We start from the raw sequence: 15,599 nt of genomic DNA on the forward strand, positions 1-15,599 counted from the left end.
GGTGCCCACTATGGGCGCTAATGGGCGCCCCTTTACTACATCTCTCACCCGCACATAGTGGCCAAAATTCCAAGTCTGCATTTTTCAATATATTTTCAATGTTGTTCATACTGACAAATAAGTTGTGCGATTGCCGAGCATATTTGTAAAAGAAAAATGAGAACATTATACCAAATCTTTCTTAGAGAATACCTGTAACACCTCGTATTTTAGTGTATTTTTAATTGAATGATCATTTTTATTAATTTAAAAATTGATTCCCTTGTTTTAAATTTTTTGAATTTTTAGTGGGTTTATTTTTATGATTTTTAATTTGTGAAAATTAATTTGATATGATTCCTTAATATTAATTATTGTTATGCATTTAAATTTCTCTTTATTTTAAATTAGTTTATTGTTGGGTTTAATTATTTTATTTTCATTTAATCACTACGTTTAAATTATTTTATTTAACTTGTTGTTTTGAAATATTTTTCGTTTGATCATTTTTGTGACCCAAGATGTGAGGATTGGACCTCATTTCTTTCCCTCATTTTTTTCTTTTTCTCTTTTTCTTTCTTTATCTTTTCTTTTCCCCCCATTTCTTTTCTCCTCTCTCTCTCTCCTCTCCCACGCGCTGCACCCCTCTCCTCTCCCCCATGCGTTTTCTTCTTATCCACCCAACCCACCACCGCGCGGCGGCGTGACAGACACCGCCCCTCTCCTTCCCTTCCCCACCGGCCGGCGACCACCCCCTTCAATCCCAGCCCCTTTCGCTCTGCCGTGAGTCCCCAAGCACGGCTTGAAGCAGCAACCTTCTCTTCGCTCCAGCGCCGCCGTCATGCCACCTTCGGCAACCATTTTTTCACCACTTCATCATCGACCTCCTAGCAACCTAATGCACTCATTCTCAGCCCTGATCTGCAACCGGTGAAGCACATTCATCAACATTTCTGATTTAGGCATTTTAGTCTTCAACCACCCTCTACGCCGCCACCCACGGCCAACCACCACTACCATTGGCTTCACCGACATCCCTAAGCCCTTCCCTATCAATCTCGGGTATTGGTTTGTCCCCGTTCAAAAGTGAGGTTTTGAGATGTTCTATAGCTGTGTTGCCACTTCTTGCAGCTTTATGACCCTTTGAAAATTATTATATAGCGGTGTAAGTATTTTCTCAAAGAACTTTCGTGATTTAAATGTATTTTTACACTAACTCATTTCACTGTGATCTGGTTGGTTATGCCGGACTGAATCCGAGGAGTAAGGGGTCGGTTGGATTGGATGATAGAGTTGTTTGTGTGATTGGTTTATGCTATGAGATTTGTTGGCTGTTTTGGATTTAAATATTGGTGTTTTGAGTTTGACGTTGGTTATTGTGGATATTGATGATTTTAGAAAGTGATGATATATTTTGGAATTATGAGGGTTTAAAGTTTTGAAGAATTAAAATAGGTTATTTTAGAAGTTTAGGCTTAAATATCAAAATACGTGATTGATTGGAAACTTACAGAAATTACGTGATTATTTTTATAGGTAATGATTTATAGTCGACTCGATATTTTTTAGGAAAATTTTGAAAAGTTAAGAAGTCCAAGTAAGCGGAATTCCTATACTAGACTTTGCATAAAAATGAAATGAATTGAGGTCAATTTTGAAAAAATATGCATGTTTTGTTATAAAAAAATTTGAAACGACTTCAATTATTTGTTCTGCATTACTCATGAAATTTTGTATAAGAATAATATATTTTCTAGTATGACTGGTGTAGACATGAGCTTATTTTTGACATTTTGTTTCTGAACTGTGAAAAAAATGAGCGAATATGAAAAATTGATAAATTTGCATGTGACGTGAAGATGTTCTGAATCTGTTTTGGAAAATGTGAAATGATCTGAATTTCAGTACTCTATTTTAATATGATTTGGCATTTGAAAAATCTTTGGCATGACTTTCTGATTTTGTTCTGACTCTGATTCTGATTCTGATTCTAATTCTGATATGGTGATTCTGATTCTGTTTTGCTCTTATATGTGACCTTGTCACGGAATACAATAGTGACCTCTGGCCCTGTCACGGGATACAATAGTGACCTCTGGTCCTACCACGGGATATAATAGTGGATTTATGTTCTGAGTGCAATCGCTTTGATATTCATGGTGAGTTATGTTCTACTTGACTTTCCGCAGAATGCACAACTCTACTACAGGGGTTAAACATGGCCTCTGTTCTGATATGATAGGATAAGATGAAGATGTTCAGTCATATTGTGCCAAATGAGTCTTTGAATATGAAAAGTTGTTTTCTGAATATGAAATGTTTGAACTATCGCTCTGGATTTCTGATGATATGTATTTTTGAGATATGCATATTGAAAGCTGAAGTATTTTGTTCCTGCATTCTGAACTCTGTGAAAATGCTCATATTTACATACTAGCATATGTTCTCTGCTTACTGAGTTGTTGATAACTCATCTCCTTTATCTTCACAATATTTTCAGATAATTTTGAATTTTTCAGCTGAGGATCAAGACTATGAAGCATTGGGCGAGACGACTTAAGAATAATGGATTAGGGATAGAAAGTTTTCGATGAGTATTGGTGATTTTTGTTAATAATATTGTTAAAATGTGAGTTAAGTGGCACGTAGAGAAGTTGATATTTTCTTGTGGTTATTGTATTGAGGATTTGACATATGAGTTTGTGTGGTTAATTAAATTTGAAGTGTTTACGTTTGATTTGGAACTTTTGGAAGTGTATTAGCAATGTTGGAGTTGATTATCAGGTAATATGAGTTAACTCTCCGGACCTTCAGGGACGGGGCGTTACAATACCAGTATAGCAACATCCATAAAAGTGTCTCGTTATAGCCCGACTCATTTGGTCACATCAAACTAAAATTCCCTAATCCGTCTCGAGTCCCAATGGCTCAGAACAATGCTTTATCTCCATAAAACACGATGTACCGACAACTATGTCTCAACTTCCAAGAAGTAACATAACTTGTTTATAGTGAGTTTAAACACAATATTGATGTGTTATCAAATAGTCTTCCATTTTCCCTCATATCATTCAGTTTTAGTCAAGTGACTTTCCCAACAATGTCTCTTTAGACCGTATCATCCATGGTTATAGACAACGTACCAAAGTAACAGATATTAAAACTTTAACCTCATGACATGGTCAAAGGTCTCGTAAGGGAATAAATAAATTAATGTCATCAATTGTGACTTACAAGACTCACACAATGAGGAAGTAGAGATTCATTCACTCACATCTGCTATTGGTCGTAATGGTACATGTAGTATGAAATACATGCTACGGTGAGATTCTCTTTTCAAAAAGAGCGTATGTCTAATCTCAATACACCTTACAAATCTTAGTTTAGTCGTTATCTCAGCACCTAACTCGAGTCTCTCATTTTGCTTGCTATCTGAAACGTCAAAAAAGATCTCGCATCTGGCTAAACCACAAGTTACATAGATTGTAAGCCATTTATGTATAGTCTTAACAAATAACAAATACCTTATTAACCTAGCTAAGAGCACCTCATTGGATTATAAAAAAGCAAATGTAAAATTTACATAATCTCACATGATTTTGCATTTGGCTATTCCACTTAAAACCTATTCCAACATTGGATTATCCATCTATTAATTAAAATAATAATAGAATATTATTAATTTAATAATAATATTTTTTCTAAATTATTTTTCCTATTAAATTTTTTTCTAAATTAAGAGCTACAAGGAAATATTGTTTTTATTTCTTTTTTATTAATAGTAAATATCACCTATTTCTAGATAAGTTTAACAGTCAATAAATTACATCGACCCACAATTATAACCCAAAAACAAATGATGAAATTCTGCATGAACTTTCTAATAACAAACATAATTTTTTTTCGTCAAATGAGTTTGAAAAAATATTTTAATCCCTAGTTCACTAAGAGAGAGAGAGAGAGAGAGAGAGAGAGAGAGAGAGAGAGAGAGAGAGAGGCCTGCGTGATTAACACAGCATTAGAGCAGTTCGGGAGAGGAAGAGAGAAAGTGTTCAAATTTGAGAAAGTATTTTTTATTCCATTTGATCTAGCTACAATGAAATCCAAATATGACCCACAACACTAATTTACTGTAGCTAACAGTCATTTACTTTTGCATTTGCATGCAGTGTATTTTTTAGCTCTATTATCCAAACTCTTCATTTTTGTTTGGATTTGCATAATCCAATGAGGATGCTCTAAGGTGACATATATATATATATATATATATATATATATTTGTGTCAACCATCTCTTTATGCTACATAAGCATCATGGGACACAATTTCTCATCTCTACTCACTTACTAAGTGCCAGAGGCAATCGCTCTTATAAGTGAGCCGATCTAAGTCTATTGATAAATTTTTTTCACCATAACATCCAAATATATGGTGAATGTGTATGCTCATTAAATGCTCTAAGCCATGCCACATGATCGTAGAATACATCACTATCATGTGCATGACGAGCAATACCATGAGGAAGAGAAATTACATAGTTAACTACAAACAATTAGACCACAACTCTCAAGTAGTGTTTTAGGACCATTTCTCTCCATGTGTAATCTCATGTGTAGTAACCTTCCATAAAACATGCACCTAACAAGAGATTTTGCTTTTATATATAAAAAGCCTTTGCATAACCATGAAGTTAGCGACTCATCGCGAATCTCACTTAGGGTCAAACTTACAATATAAACCTTAAATTCTAGTCAGCAAGTCCAATTACGACTTTTAAGAATCTACAAGGTGACCACAAATATCATTAACCAAACTTAATTTGCGACTTTAAAGTTTCATATGAATCTCATGTACTCAACAACAACATGTGAGATAGTCAGTCTTTATTTTTCATTAAGGGTAAAACAAATATGGCATTTGCCTCCAAGGACAATCACAACAATCTAGCCATTACTTCTAATGACTTCTACAAATTGCATCACAAACTTACTTAATCAAATAAACCATATTTATCCTCTAACGAAACCTCAACGTCTAACTTGCATGAGCAAACCATAATGGAAATATCAAATAGTATAGGTAAAATTTGATTATTTGATATTCATCATCTCATTAATTGTTAATGGATTTTGAACAAGAACTTTTAGAAACTTTTTTTTTTTTTTTTTTGTAAATAGTCTCGTAAGATATGAAGTTTGAGCTATTTTTCAAAAACTCATGTCCACAACCTCGTAGTATGGAAAGCTACTAAATTGGTGATAATTTATAATCTAACACAACCAGATCGACATATCTCTTGGGGGATACTTTTCTAGGATTGTCAATAGCTAGTGTCCAAAGAACTCATTTTATTCAATAGGTCATCAATAATAACGACTAGGTACCTTGAGTATTTTTGAACAAATGGCTGGTTTATGCCACATGAAAATAATACCAGCAACATTCATACGCTTTTTGTACCAAAATAGTACAAGCAACAATCATGCGCTCAAAGTACTTCGTGCCTAAACATCACAAAAAGTAATTATCTAATTCTTCTACGAGAATCAACAATTTAACTCATTCTAGAAAAAGGTTTCATTAAATGTGTGATCAATGCTTATCTACTGGCAACTCAGCTAGTATCAATAGATGGATTTATACCTCTATCAACTCCACTTTTTCTTTGTTAATCGGATCAACAACTATAGGTTGGATCATATAAGTAGAGTGAATCTAAAATTCTATGTTAAGATTCTTACCATGTGAATTCAATACTTTTAGCAGAACACATATTACAAATATTCTATTCTAGTCTCTAAACAATGAGATAATACTGAAATATAGCTACCACACTATTTATGAGGATCTTATATTCTAGTGAGTTTAAAGAGTCACTATTACTAGTGCTACACCTTCATTCAAAGGCAAACTCCCACTAATTGGTGAATTACTTCCACTATTTTTTGTTTCAATTTTGAAAATATTTATATTAAGGTAATGTGTGATAGAATGTTCTTTAAAAAATATTCTTTAAAAAAATGTTAATAAAATCTACAATACCCTACCCTCGTCGAAAATATGAGTGTTTTTCTTGACTCAACCAAAATATTCAAACTTAGATCCCTCAATAAACAAAATTTGAAAATATTCAAATTTTCTTGACTCAGTTTTCATGTTTACATAAAATAATCACTCAGCCTTACTTAAAGGCGAATGAACTTGATCTAAGGACGACATGTTAGAATTAAGGTCACAACCCCATGTTACATCAACCCAAGTGTGATGTAACAACTGCTTTGCGCTATCATTCACATATAACTCAATTTTTAACAAATCATAAGATTGCGAGATAATTGCTCTCATCATATAACTCATACAATTATGATTGGAAAATATATTTTGCCCAAAAAGATATTTTCCTTCAAGTTTCCTTTAAAAAAAATCTCTTTAGAATCGTATATATATGATAAGACAATTTTCTTATTTCATGTCTTAGTATACATGAATAGAAGCTTTAACATAGAAAATGTTTATATTGTCTTTTTTCGTTGACTCTGATAAACTAGAATATAGTGGAAGCGTTTACCTCTAACGGAAAATCTCAGATCAAGTGTGGTTGCTCAACGGACTTGCACAATCGTTGTTGTTTGTCTAAAATTATCATCATCGATGGTGGAGTGTGCTTCGTGGTAGAAAGTCAGAGCAACATTCACATGTTCCACGGCCTAAAATGTCAGGACTAGAGAGATTACATTTGCAAGAGAGATTTCTATTTGTGCATGAAGTGCTTCATCCGTAAGGGGGAGATAACGCCTCTAACTGTAACCCTTAAGGCTGGCCTTAAAGGCTAGCCAATAAGGCTTATGAAGTCTTTATTAAGCCATTTCATAACACCTAGCCAAAGGAAGGGAAATGGATGCCCACTATGTGTCATGAAAATGATGATAGCAAAGTAAAAGTAAACAAAAAATAAACAATCAACCAATCAACCGGCACAGATTTACGTGATTCGGCAACTTGACTACGTCTACGGAGTTGCAAAGAATTTTATTATGTTAAGAAATCACAAAATATACTTTAGGGTGAAATTTCACTGTTTAGAACATCCATACTATTCAGAATAAGCATATTTATAGGGTTATACAACGGAAGCCAAAAATTTCACTTTTTTACAATATTCGCTCGAGTAGAGTGTCGAGTGTGCATCCAACAAACTATTTGTCTGGTGTTTGCTCAAGCATTGAGTTGAGCGATTGTCGAGCGAACTCTCTGCCTGGGTTTCGCTCGAGCCCACTGTTGAGCGAGACTTGGGTGAACTTTATGTTTGAGTTTCGCTCAAGTTGAATGTTGAAAGAACGTCAAGCGAATTTTTTGTCTGGTGCTTCCTGAGTCAAAATAGTGCCAACAAATTTTTCGGGGTTTTGCCCCCAAACCAGATAAAGAACTATAATGAATTATTGTTGAATTGGATCATCAAATTGGGCCACCACAACAATAAATCAAATTCCACAAACGCAACACTATGGGTGCCCCTTTACTACAAATTGAAAATTTGTTTTTTAGAACTTTTGAGCTTAAACCAATTCCAAAAGAGAAATTTAGTTTTTCATTCGCTAAAATCATTTTTCTTCTGACTTACATTTCTAAGTGTATTCAAACACTAAAAAACCATGAAAATCTATTTCCAAAAATTGTTTTACAGCAAAACAAATGAACTTATAACTTAAAAGCATTTGGAAATTAACAGTTCATGTGAACATTCTTTCAGGTAGCAGGAGCTTGCATAGGGGTTTACAGGGATATCATTTGTTCATGATGATCTAATTGCCAGATTAATTGCGTATATATTTTACAAACTGCAACTCGCAAAAATATGAGCATTTCATATTTTAAATTCCCAGAGGTGAAATCACGAACATATCTTCTAAGTAGGGGTGGGCGCAATTCGTGTTCATGGGTCGTCATACTCGTGTCGTGTCAAGTCAAGAGTACTATTTGATTATATGGGTCAATCCAAACGCAACATGTTAAATTAAACGGGCTAGGTCCTAAAACCTTAACACGACCGTTTTAATAATGGGTGACACTACACAACACATTTAACCAGTTTCAACCTGTTTAATCCGCTTCAATCTGTTTAATCCGCTCTAATTCGTTTAACTTGTTTCATATAAATTGGTTGATTTAACCCATATATTTAATTTTTTAACCCAATTAATATAATTTCGTATATAATACAATGATATAACTATATAAATCATTCACAATTATAACTGGATTCATGATAAAATATTTTATTATCAACATCCAAACAAATAATATATTAGAAAATTTAATATTCTCATAAAACAAAATTACATATTAACAAAAAAAATTTACTAACTTGAGATTTTAAGTAGTCAAATACTAATATTAATATTACATCCCAAAAATTAAAAAAAAAAGGTATATAAATTTAAGTATTTATAAATTTAAAAATATAATTAATTCTTGTGAGAAATGAAAATCAAGTTTTGACCGGAAGCCGAATTAAGTTATTTGATTGAACGTACGAAATTAGTACGTATTTCGATCGTGTCGTTCTATCATTTTCGTACTGTGAATATATGTGATCAGTACATACGTTTGTATTTGTCTAATTTTCTAGTACTCCATCATGTTTCAAATCCAAAATTTGTAGCAATATTACTGCATGGAATCTTTATTACTGTTCTCTTCATTTATTTACTTTGGAAAATATAGATAGACATTAATAATCCAGCTGATAACTTGGGTACATATATATTTCAAACAAAATAGTCCCGTCCCAATATTAGAACCGGCCTGATGGGTGATCGATCAGTGGATCAGAAACAATATTATTCATCGATAGAAAGATACGGGCCGTAAAGCATGAGAAAATCATGTTCTGGATTCGATACACCATGTATATGATTAGTTTCAATCTGTACGTACATACGTTTACCTTGCCAACGACTTGAGTGCACTAGACAGATCCATGTTAACCATATTCTTGGATTCTCTAGAATTTCCCTCGTTCGCCCGAGCTAATTCAGTTGCCATACACTCCTTTAGGTCCGCCACTACCTGGCTCATGGTTGGCCTTTCCACAGCAGTTGGAGAAACACAACCAATTGCTATTTCAATGGCTTTCCAAACAGAGTTACTGTCGAAGTTTCCATGCAACCTGGGATCAACTATATTTTTTATGTCCCCCTTGGCAAGCATGGACCTCACGAATTGACTAACGTGAGTTCTTGCCTCAGATCTTTCTATAGCGGGTCGACCCGTGATTATCTTCAGCAGAACTACTCCAAAGCTATAAACATCACTTTTCTCAGTTAACCTGTTTGTTATGTGGTACCTGCGCGCAAGTAAACAGAGCATGCACGTTACGTTTTCATCACCTTTGTTGCAATGTTGTTCACAAATAACTAAATGAGAGAAATACTGACTCGGGGTCAAGGTAGCCAGGGGTGCCAGCAACAACTGTAGAAACATGAGTGTCACCATCAGTAGGGAAAATCTTGGAGAGCCCAAAATCAGCTAGTTTTGCCTGCATATTTTCGTTCAGCAATATGTTTGTAGTCTTCACGTCTCTGTGGACTATAGGTGGCTTACAACCACAGTGCAGATACTCCAATCCTAAATTTCCCAGTCCACACGATTAGGTTCAGTTTTTTTTTTTAAACAAAAAAAAAAAAAAAAAACCCAAGTCCACTCATTGCATGCTAACCTTGTGCAGTCTCCGTCGCTATTCGAAGTCTATCTTCCCAAGTCAAGGTCTTTGCGTTCCCATCTACAATATATCCAACAACAAAATGGGAACGCAAAATTCTAGGAAAGGAATATTTTTAAAAAATATCATGAACATTTTCTTTCCTAAATGTTCATTATTCCCAAACCTGAAAGTTGTGCTTCCAAGTCTCCGTTGGCCATGTACTCAAAAATGAGCCCCATGTTTGTTCCTTCAAAGCAGTAGCCAAAAAGGGTAGTCAAGTTTCGATGATGAACTCTCGTAAGAAGTCTAACCTGTAAAGTAGAATTATCACCTAATTAGTTTAATATAATGTATGCATGGCCATACATACATACATACATGGTATTCATGTATGTATGTATGAATTAGCGAAAAGTTATAATATTACGAGTGATTGGAACGTGCCTCTGATTGAAATTGCAGATACCCTTGAACTGATGAACGAGAGAGCATCTTCACTGCAACTTGGGTGTCATCTATGTAGCCGTGATAAACTGTTCCGAATCCACCCTTTCCAAGAATTCTCTCAAAGTTTTTGGTCATTCTTAGTAGTTGCGAGTATGTAAATTGACGTTGTATAGACTCCAATGACACATTCTGCGTCTTCGATTCAGCATCTACCATCGCAGATGAAAAAAAAATCATGATCATGTACTTAAGCATGACTTTTGTAAAGAGTGTCTTGTTTTTGTTTTTGTTTACATGAATGTGCACCTTATACATATTAGTCTTACGTACCCTGTTTTGTTCTCCTTCTAATCCCCAAAAGACAGCCATGATGACAATCAATGTGATGATAAGCAATCCACCGACGATTGATGCTACTATTAATGGAATCATAATGTTGTTTTTCTTCGTTTTGCAATAACGGGACCCACATAGATCTGGATTTTCTTCCACGCTAGCAAAATATGGCATGGAATTTAATGACAAAGCGATTATATCGATCGATGTATCATTAATTAATTTTTAGATATTACAAATTTACAACTTGTGGTTTAGCTTCTTAATTCGCTCGCTAGATATATTTGATAAATTATTTATTCTTTGACAAAAATCATACCTTAACGTTAGTGAACCACTCTCCCCTCTTTCAATTAGATCAAGTGGAACTAAACCAGTGAGCTTGTTTCGTTCTAAGTTTCTGCAAAGGCAGATCAATAATTATAATTCCGCATATATATATGGCCCAGAATTTTTTGGTATGAGTCATTTAAAAAGAACAAAGTCCAAATAACTTACAAGACCCTCAAGTTTGGTAATTTAGACAGAAAATCATGCACTGGTCCTGTCAAGCTATTGTTTGATAGAACCCTGTAAGAACGAATCGTTACAATTTTGATATTGATTGTGGAATAAAATTGTGAAGTAAGGATTTTTTATTTATTTGATCATGCGAATTATTCATTCTTAGAAGAAAAATTATATTATCTGAAGAAAAATTATATTCTCTAGTCGATGTATATAACACATGCTAGATAGTAAAGTTCTTATGTGACTTATATAATTTGATTTTGAAGATAAATTTTAAAATTTGAATCTTACAAATCAAATCATATTATTTAATTGGTGTGGATTATGATGTGCTCTATACACCGGCTTAAGAATAGATCAATAACTCTACTTACAAAGATTGTAACATTAGGAGATTTGATATATGATCAGATATCTCTCCGGTCAATCCACTTGAGGACAAGTTCCTGACCAATTTACATTTTCCAAATTAGGGATAGTTGAAAACGAGTAATTGGAAAGTGATTAATAAGCTTATTATATAAAGGAACAAATTACTTACAAGGATGTGATTCTGGGGGCATTATCACCATCATAGCTACAATCTAGACCTTCCCACGAGTAGTTTTTCGGGGCACATGGATCTCCTTGCCAATTTCTCTTTATTCCATATGTTGATTTGATCCTTCTGATGGCATCAACTAAAAATTCTCACACGCAGATATATATATATATATATATATCCAATTAGTCAGTCAAATATATGCAGATCAATAGAATGAAGTACGTACGAAACTGATAGAGAAAGCTTATAGTTTGTGTGAGGAAGAACGTCGTACCATCCTCTAGGTCTGTTTCTGATTGCAAGAAATCTTTCACAGAATATATCTCAACTGCGTTGAGGAAGGGTGGAAGTGTAGAATTTTCCGCTTTGAACATCGAGAAATTATACGTACTACTTCCATTACTCTCGGGCGACGTAATACCGTAAAGAGTATATGCATACAGGTATTCAGGAACAAGAGGTCCATACCAGTATTCCCCATTCAGAGTAATGTTGAATGATCTGGACTGGTTGGGTTCTAGCTTTACGACTTCAGCGAAGTCCAGGTGGATATAGAATTGGGTATTCGGATTGTCTGCTTCCCAATTAAATTCCATGGGAGCGCTCTCATTTATTGGGGTGGCTGCAGTTTTCATGACAACAGATGGTGGCTCGTAATCATTTAGGGAATCAGGAATTTTAGGATGATCTGTGCTCAAGCCTTTCCATTCAATGCGGTTATAGGGCGTCCAGATGCGATCATGGACATCGTCTGGGTACCTAAGTAATTAAACACGCGCGTATATTGAGTATAATAATCCAGGAGCGGAATGAATCTATCTATATGTTTTACTGAAAGACAGGCAATTTTCCACAGCTCAAACTTACTTAATTCACAGCCTGAATATTCGTGAAAGATGTAGTTACTTCTGCGACAACGAAAATTTAGCAGTACTTGATCTCATATATATAGAATGACTTACCGGTATTCGTAATCGCTAGTTGAACCAGTATCTGCGCGCAAAAATAGTGCCAATGGTCCATGTTTGGTCTCGTACGAGTTGTTGTTTAATGGCCTGAACTCGAGTGCTGATATAAATGGTGTCCCGAGGCCGGTGTTTACTAGACAGACGTGTATATAGTTTCGAGATGCGACATGTATGAGCTCCTTGATAATACTATAGGATGAATTCTCCACCTTGACTGTATCCCACATGTTGGTCCCGAGATACAGATCGAATTCTGGTAAATTATTACCTTCTCCATCGTAAGTCCCATGCAAGAAGGTTCCTCGTATCAAATATATAGTGCCTCTTGTGATGTTTATGGTGTAACAGTTCCGGACTCCTTGAGGAAAGCTTCTGACATTCCATACCTGCTGTTGAAGGGTACCTTGCAATTCAGATTCTATGTTCCTACTAATACCAGTGTCTATGTAGTTAGCGTCAGAGATGTAATCTATGCTTGTTTTCACATCCTTATATGTTGAGTTTGCTGGCAACCCACAATCTATGCTTATGAAGTCTGAGACACATAAAACAGAACAATATCTTAGATTTATGCATGCATGGTTAGCCCAACCAAACCAATTAATATATACTACGAACAAGAAGATTTAGAACATGTCATATACCTGATTGATTCTGGGCATGAACCAGAAGTAGTATAAGAGACAAAACACCAAGAAATGCAAAGATGGAAGTTTGGAACCCCCCATCACCAGAGAATTAGTTTCTTGATCTTGTTTATGTTTTGGGCCATCTAATTAGAGTTTATACAGCCATAGTGCCAATACAGGCCGAGGACTTGAGCAACGAAGTCAATGACTCAATGTACGTCCTTATCACTATGTAGAAGAAGCAGGATTTTCTGTTGAAGTCCATGCCGAGCAGTCAACAACGGCTGCTCAGCGCTCAGCAGTAACTGTATTTGCAGTTACCAATTGAATGCAAATTAAATGCATTCATAATTGCAATTGAGCCTCCCAATGAGAGTCTCAGATACACTCAATTAGGAAGAAAAGAAAAAAGAGACCCAAAAGTGCTATGAGAAAAATAAGATAGTTGAGTTGAGGGAAATGTTATCCTCTAATATTTTCTTATGTTCAACTATTTACACTGCAATAAATATGAGTTATTGCTAGTTGAACCAGTATCTGCGCGCAAAAATAGTGCCAATGATCCATATTTGGTCGCGTACGAGTTGTTGTTTAATGGCCTGAACACTATTGCTGATATAAATGGTGTCCCGAGGCCGGTGTTTACGAGACAGACATGTGTATAGTTTCGAGATGGGACATGGATGAGCTCCTTGATAATACTATAGGATGCATTCTCCACCTTCCTTGATAATAATATAGTTTAGAGGCCTGAGGGAAAGACATATAATATATGATTATTACAGTGGATTTGGTTTGAAGTCGATAGCTCGCGCGGCAACCATGCTGGTCGATCGATCAGTACGTAGCTTCATTAGCGAGTACGTAATTAAAACAACAATCAAATGCTAGCTAAAGGTAATTCGTCACCAAATTACGGGCAAAGCGCGCGGAAACCAGTCGGTTTTTTATTTTATAGAATATTTTGCATCGAATATTTATGGAGTCCATTCAGCGATGATTAATCATAATTTTTAAGAAAAATTCTACACATGACTACATGATTTTTAATTTTTAATTTTATTTTTTTCCTTACTAAATGTGTGGTCATGAATGGATGATGATTAGAAGAATTATTTTAGTTTAAGAAGAATAAAATAAAAAATAAAAAATTAAGTGTAGTACTGTGTGGTATCGAGATTGATAATTGGCAGATTTGTACTTTGCATGCTACCAAGCGGCCTTTGGCATAAATTAAAGGGACGTGATACTATGAACCAATCAAAGTTAATTGAGCTCAAGTTATATCACTTACTTTCTCTCATTGACATCATACCACGATTTACGCAGTGTTGTGGCTTATTAAAAAAAATTAAAAAGAGAAATATAAAATAGGTAGAGAGAATCTAGAATTTCGATATTATTTTTTCAAAAAAGCTACTTGCACTCGGGACAGAGACACGCCGCATACCCGGGTTCAAGTCAGGTTTAATCAGCATTATTTAAATGGTGCATTTGCACCCTAAGTTAAACACACCGTTTCTCTGTTCAGTGTTGTTTCTAAAATCACCACTTATGAAATCAAACTGACCCCATGAAGACGAGACAACATCTTCAAATTGAACCGGGAGGTTCTGAGGCTTCACGTCGCGGTGGGTGACACTGTTTTGGTGGCAAAAATGCAGCGCCGATACCAGCTGCTGGAAGTACCGCTGTGCCGACGGCTCAGCTAGCTTGCCACGGCACGAGATCTTGGAGAACAGCTCACTGCTCGTGGCGAGCTCCACGACAAGATAGATCTTGATCTTGGTGGCCATGACCTCGAGGATTTTGAGGATGTTGGGGTGGTCCTGGAGGCGACGCATGGCCATGATCTATTGGATTATCCGTAGTTCCATGGCGGCGTCGACGATTTTAGACTTGTCGATGATCTTCACAACCACAGCTATGTCGTCCACTATTGACCGTGCTTGGTACACCTAGGCGAAGCTGCCTCATCCCAATAACCACCCCCAATTGGTACTTCACCGGTAGGGTAGTGGTGTTGGATGTCGGTGACGGTGATGGTGTTGGGGTAGGTACAACCCCTGATTCCATGGCTCAAGAGGCCGAGAGAGAGAGAGAGGAAAGAATCCAAGAGATGCACGGAACGGGTTTGAAGAATTGCGGTATTTTTTTTTTAAATAATAATATAAAGCTGACGTGGCATTAGCCAAGTCAGACAATTCTGCTACGGGTACCCAACAGCGGGTACTTGTAGCAGAATTGTTATTTTTTTATATTTTTTTACGTCATTTTGACAAAGTACACGACATTTATTATAAAATTTGACTACGTACGTACACGACATTTATATATTATAAAATGAGCCGTCTCTCTATCAAGATCAGCCGTGCGTCTTGGGATAAGCATGCATCTTTAAAGATTTCAAGAACGTACATAACGCTTTAAAAATAATTTATAAAGTCGTTAGTATGAATTAACTTCCAAATTGCTCCGTTAGTG

The 15,599-nt window shown here is 35.5% G+C and overlaps 2 protein-coding genes across 2 annotated transcripts in view; one reads left to right on the forward strand and one right to left on the reverse strand.

The window, feature by feature from the left end:
- Positions 1–15,599, forward strand: part of LOC121246051 (mediator of RNA polymerase II transcription subunit 6-like) — a 70,843-nt gene that overhangs the window by 39,204 nt on the left and 16,040 nt on the right. The window lies entirely within an intron of this gene.
- LOC121247455 (LRR receptor-like serine/threonine-protein kinase IOS1) lies at positions 8,806–14,965 on the reverse strand. The gene is made up of 15 exons (XM_041145801.1): positions 14,630–14,965; positions 13,334–13,420; positions 13,131–13,224; positions 12,481–13,021; positions 11,793–12,277; positions 11,516–11,654; positions 11,349–11,420; positions 10,963–11,034; positions 10,784–10,864; positions 10,455–10,621; positions 10,126–10,337; positions 9,866–9,992; positions 9,697–9,759; positions 9,416–9,605; positions 8,806–9,324 (listed from the first exon to the last, which is right to left on the reverse strand). The coding sequence occupies exons 1-15, from the start codon at positions 14,963–14,965 to the stop codon at positions 8,922–8,924; spliced, it is 3,069 nt and encodes a 1,022-aa protein (XP_041001735.1). The 3' UTR covers positions 8,806–8,921.

This window comes from Juglans microcarpa x Juglans regia, chromosome 1S, assembly GCF_004785595.1.
Source record: "Juglans microcarpa x Juglans regia isolate MS1-56 chromosome 1S, Jm3101_v1.0, whole genome shotgun sequence".
Lineage (NCBI taxonomy): Eukaryota > Viridiplantae > Streptophyta > Magnoliopsida > Fagales > Juglandaceae > Juglans > Juglans microcarpa x Juglans regia.

What these genes read in the sequence shown, in the direction of transcription:
- LOC121247455 (XM_041145801.1), bottom strand. Translation starts at nt 14,965, where the DNA reads ATGGCCATGCGTCGCCTCCAGGACCACCCCAACATCCTCAAAATCCTC. An exon ending in TCATGCCCAGAATCAATCAG is followed by an intron (nt 13,022 to 13,130) that starts GTATATGACATG and finishes TATGTGTCTCAG; the next exon opens with ACTTCATAAGCATAGATTGT. An exon ending in ATCTGCAATTTCAATCAGAG is followed by an intron (nt 9,993 to 10,125) that starts GCACGTTCCAAT and finishes TCTACTTTACAG; the next exon opens with GTTAGACTTCTTACGAGAGT.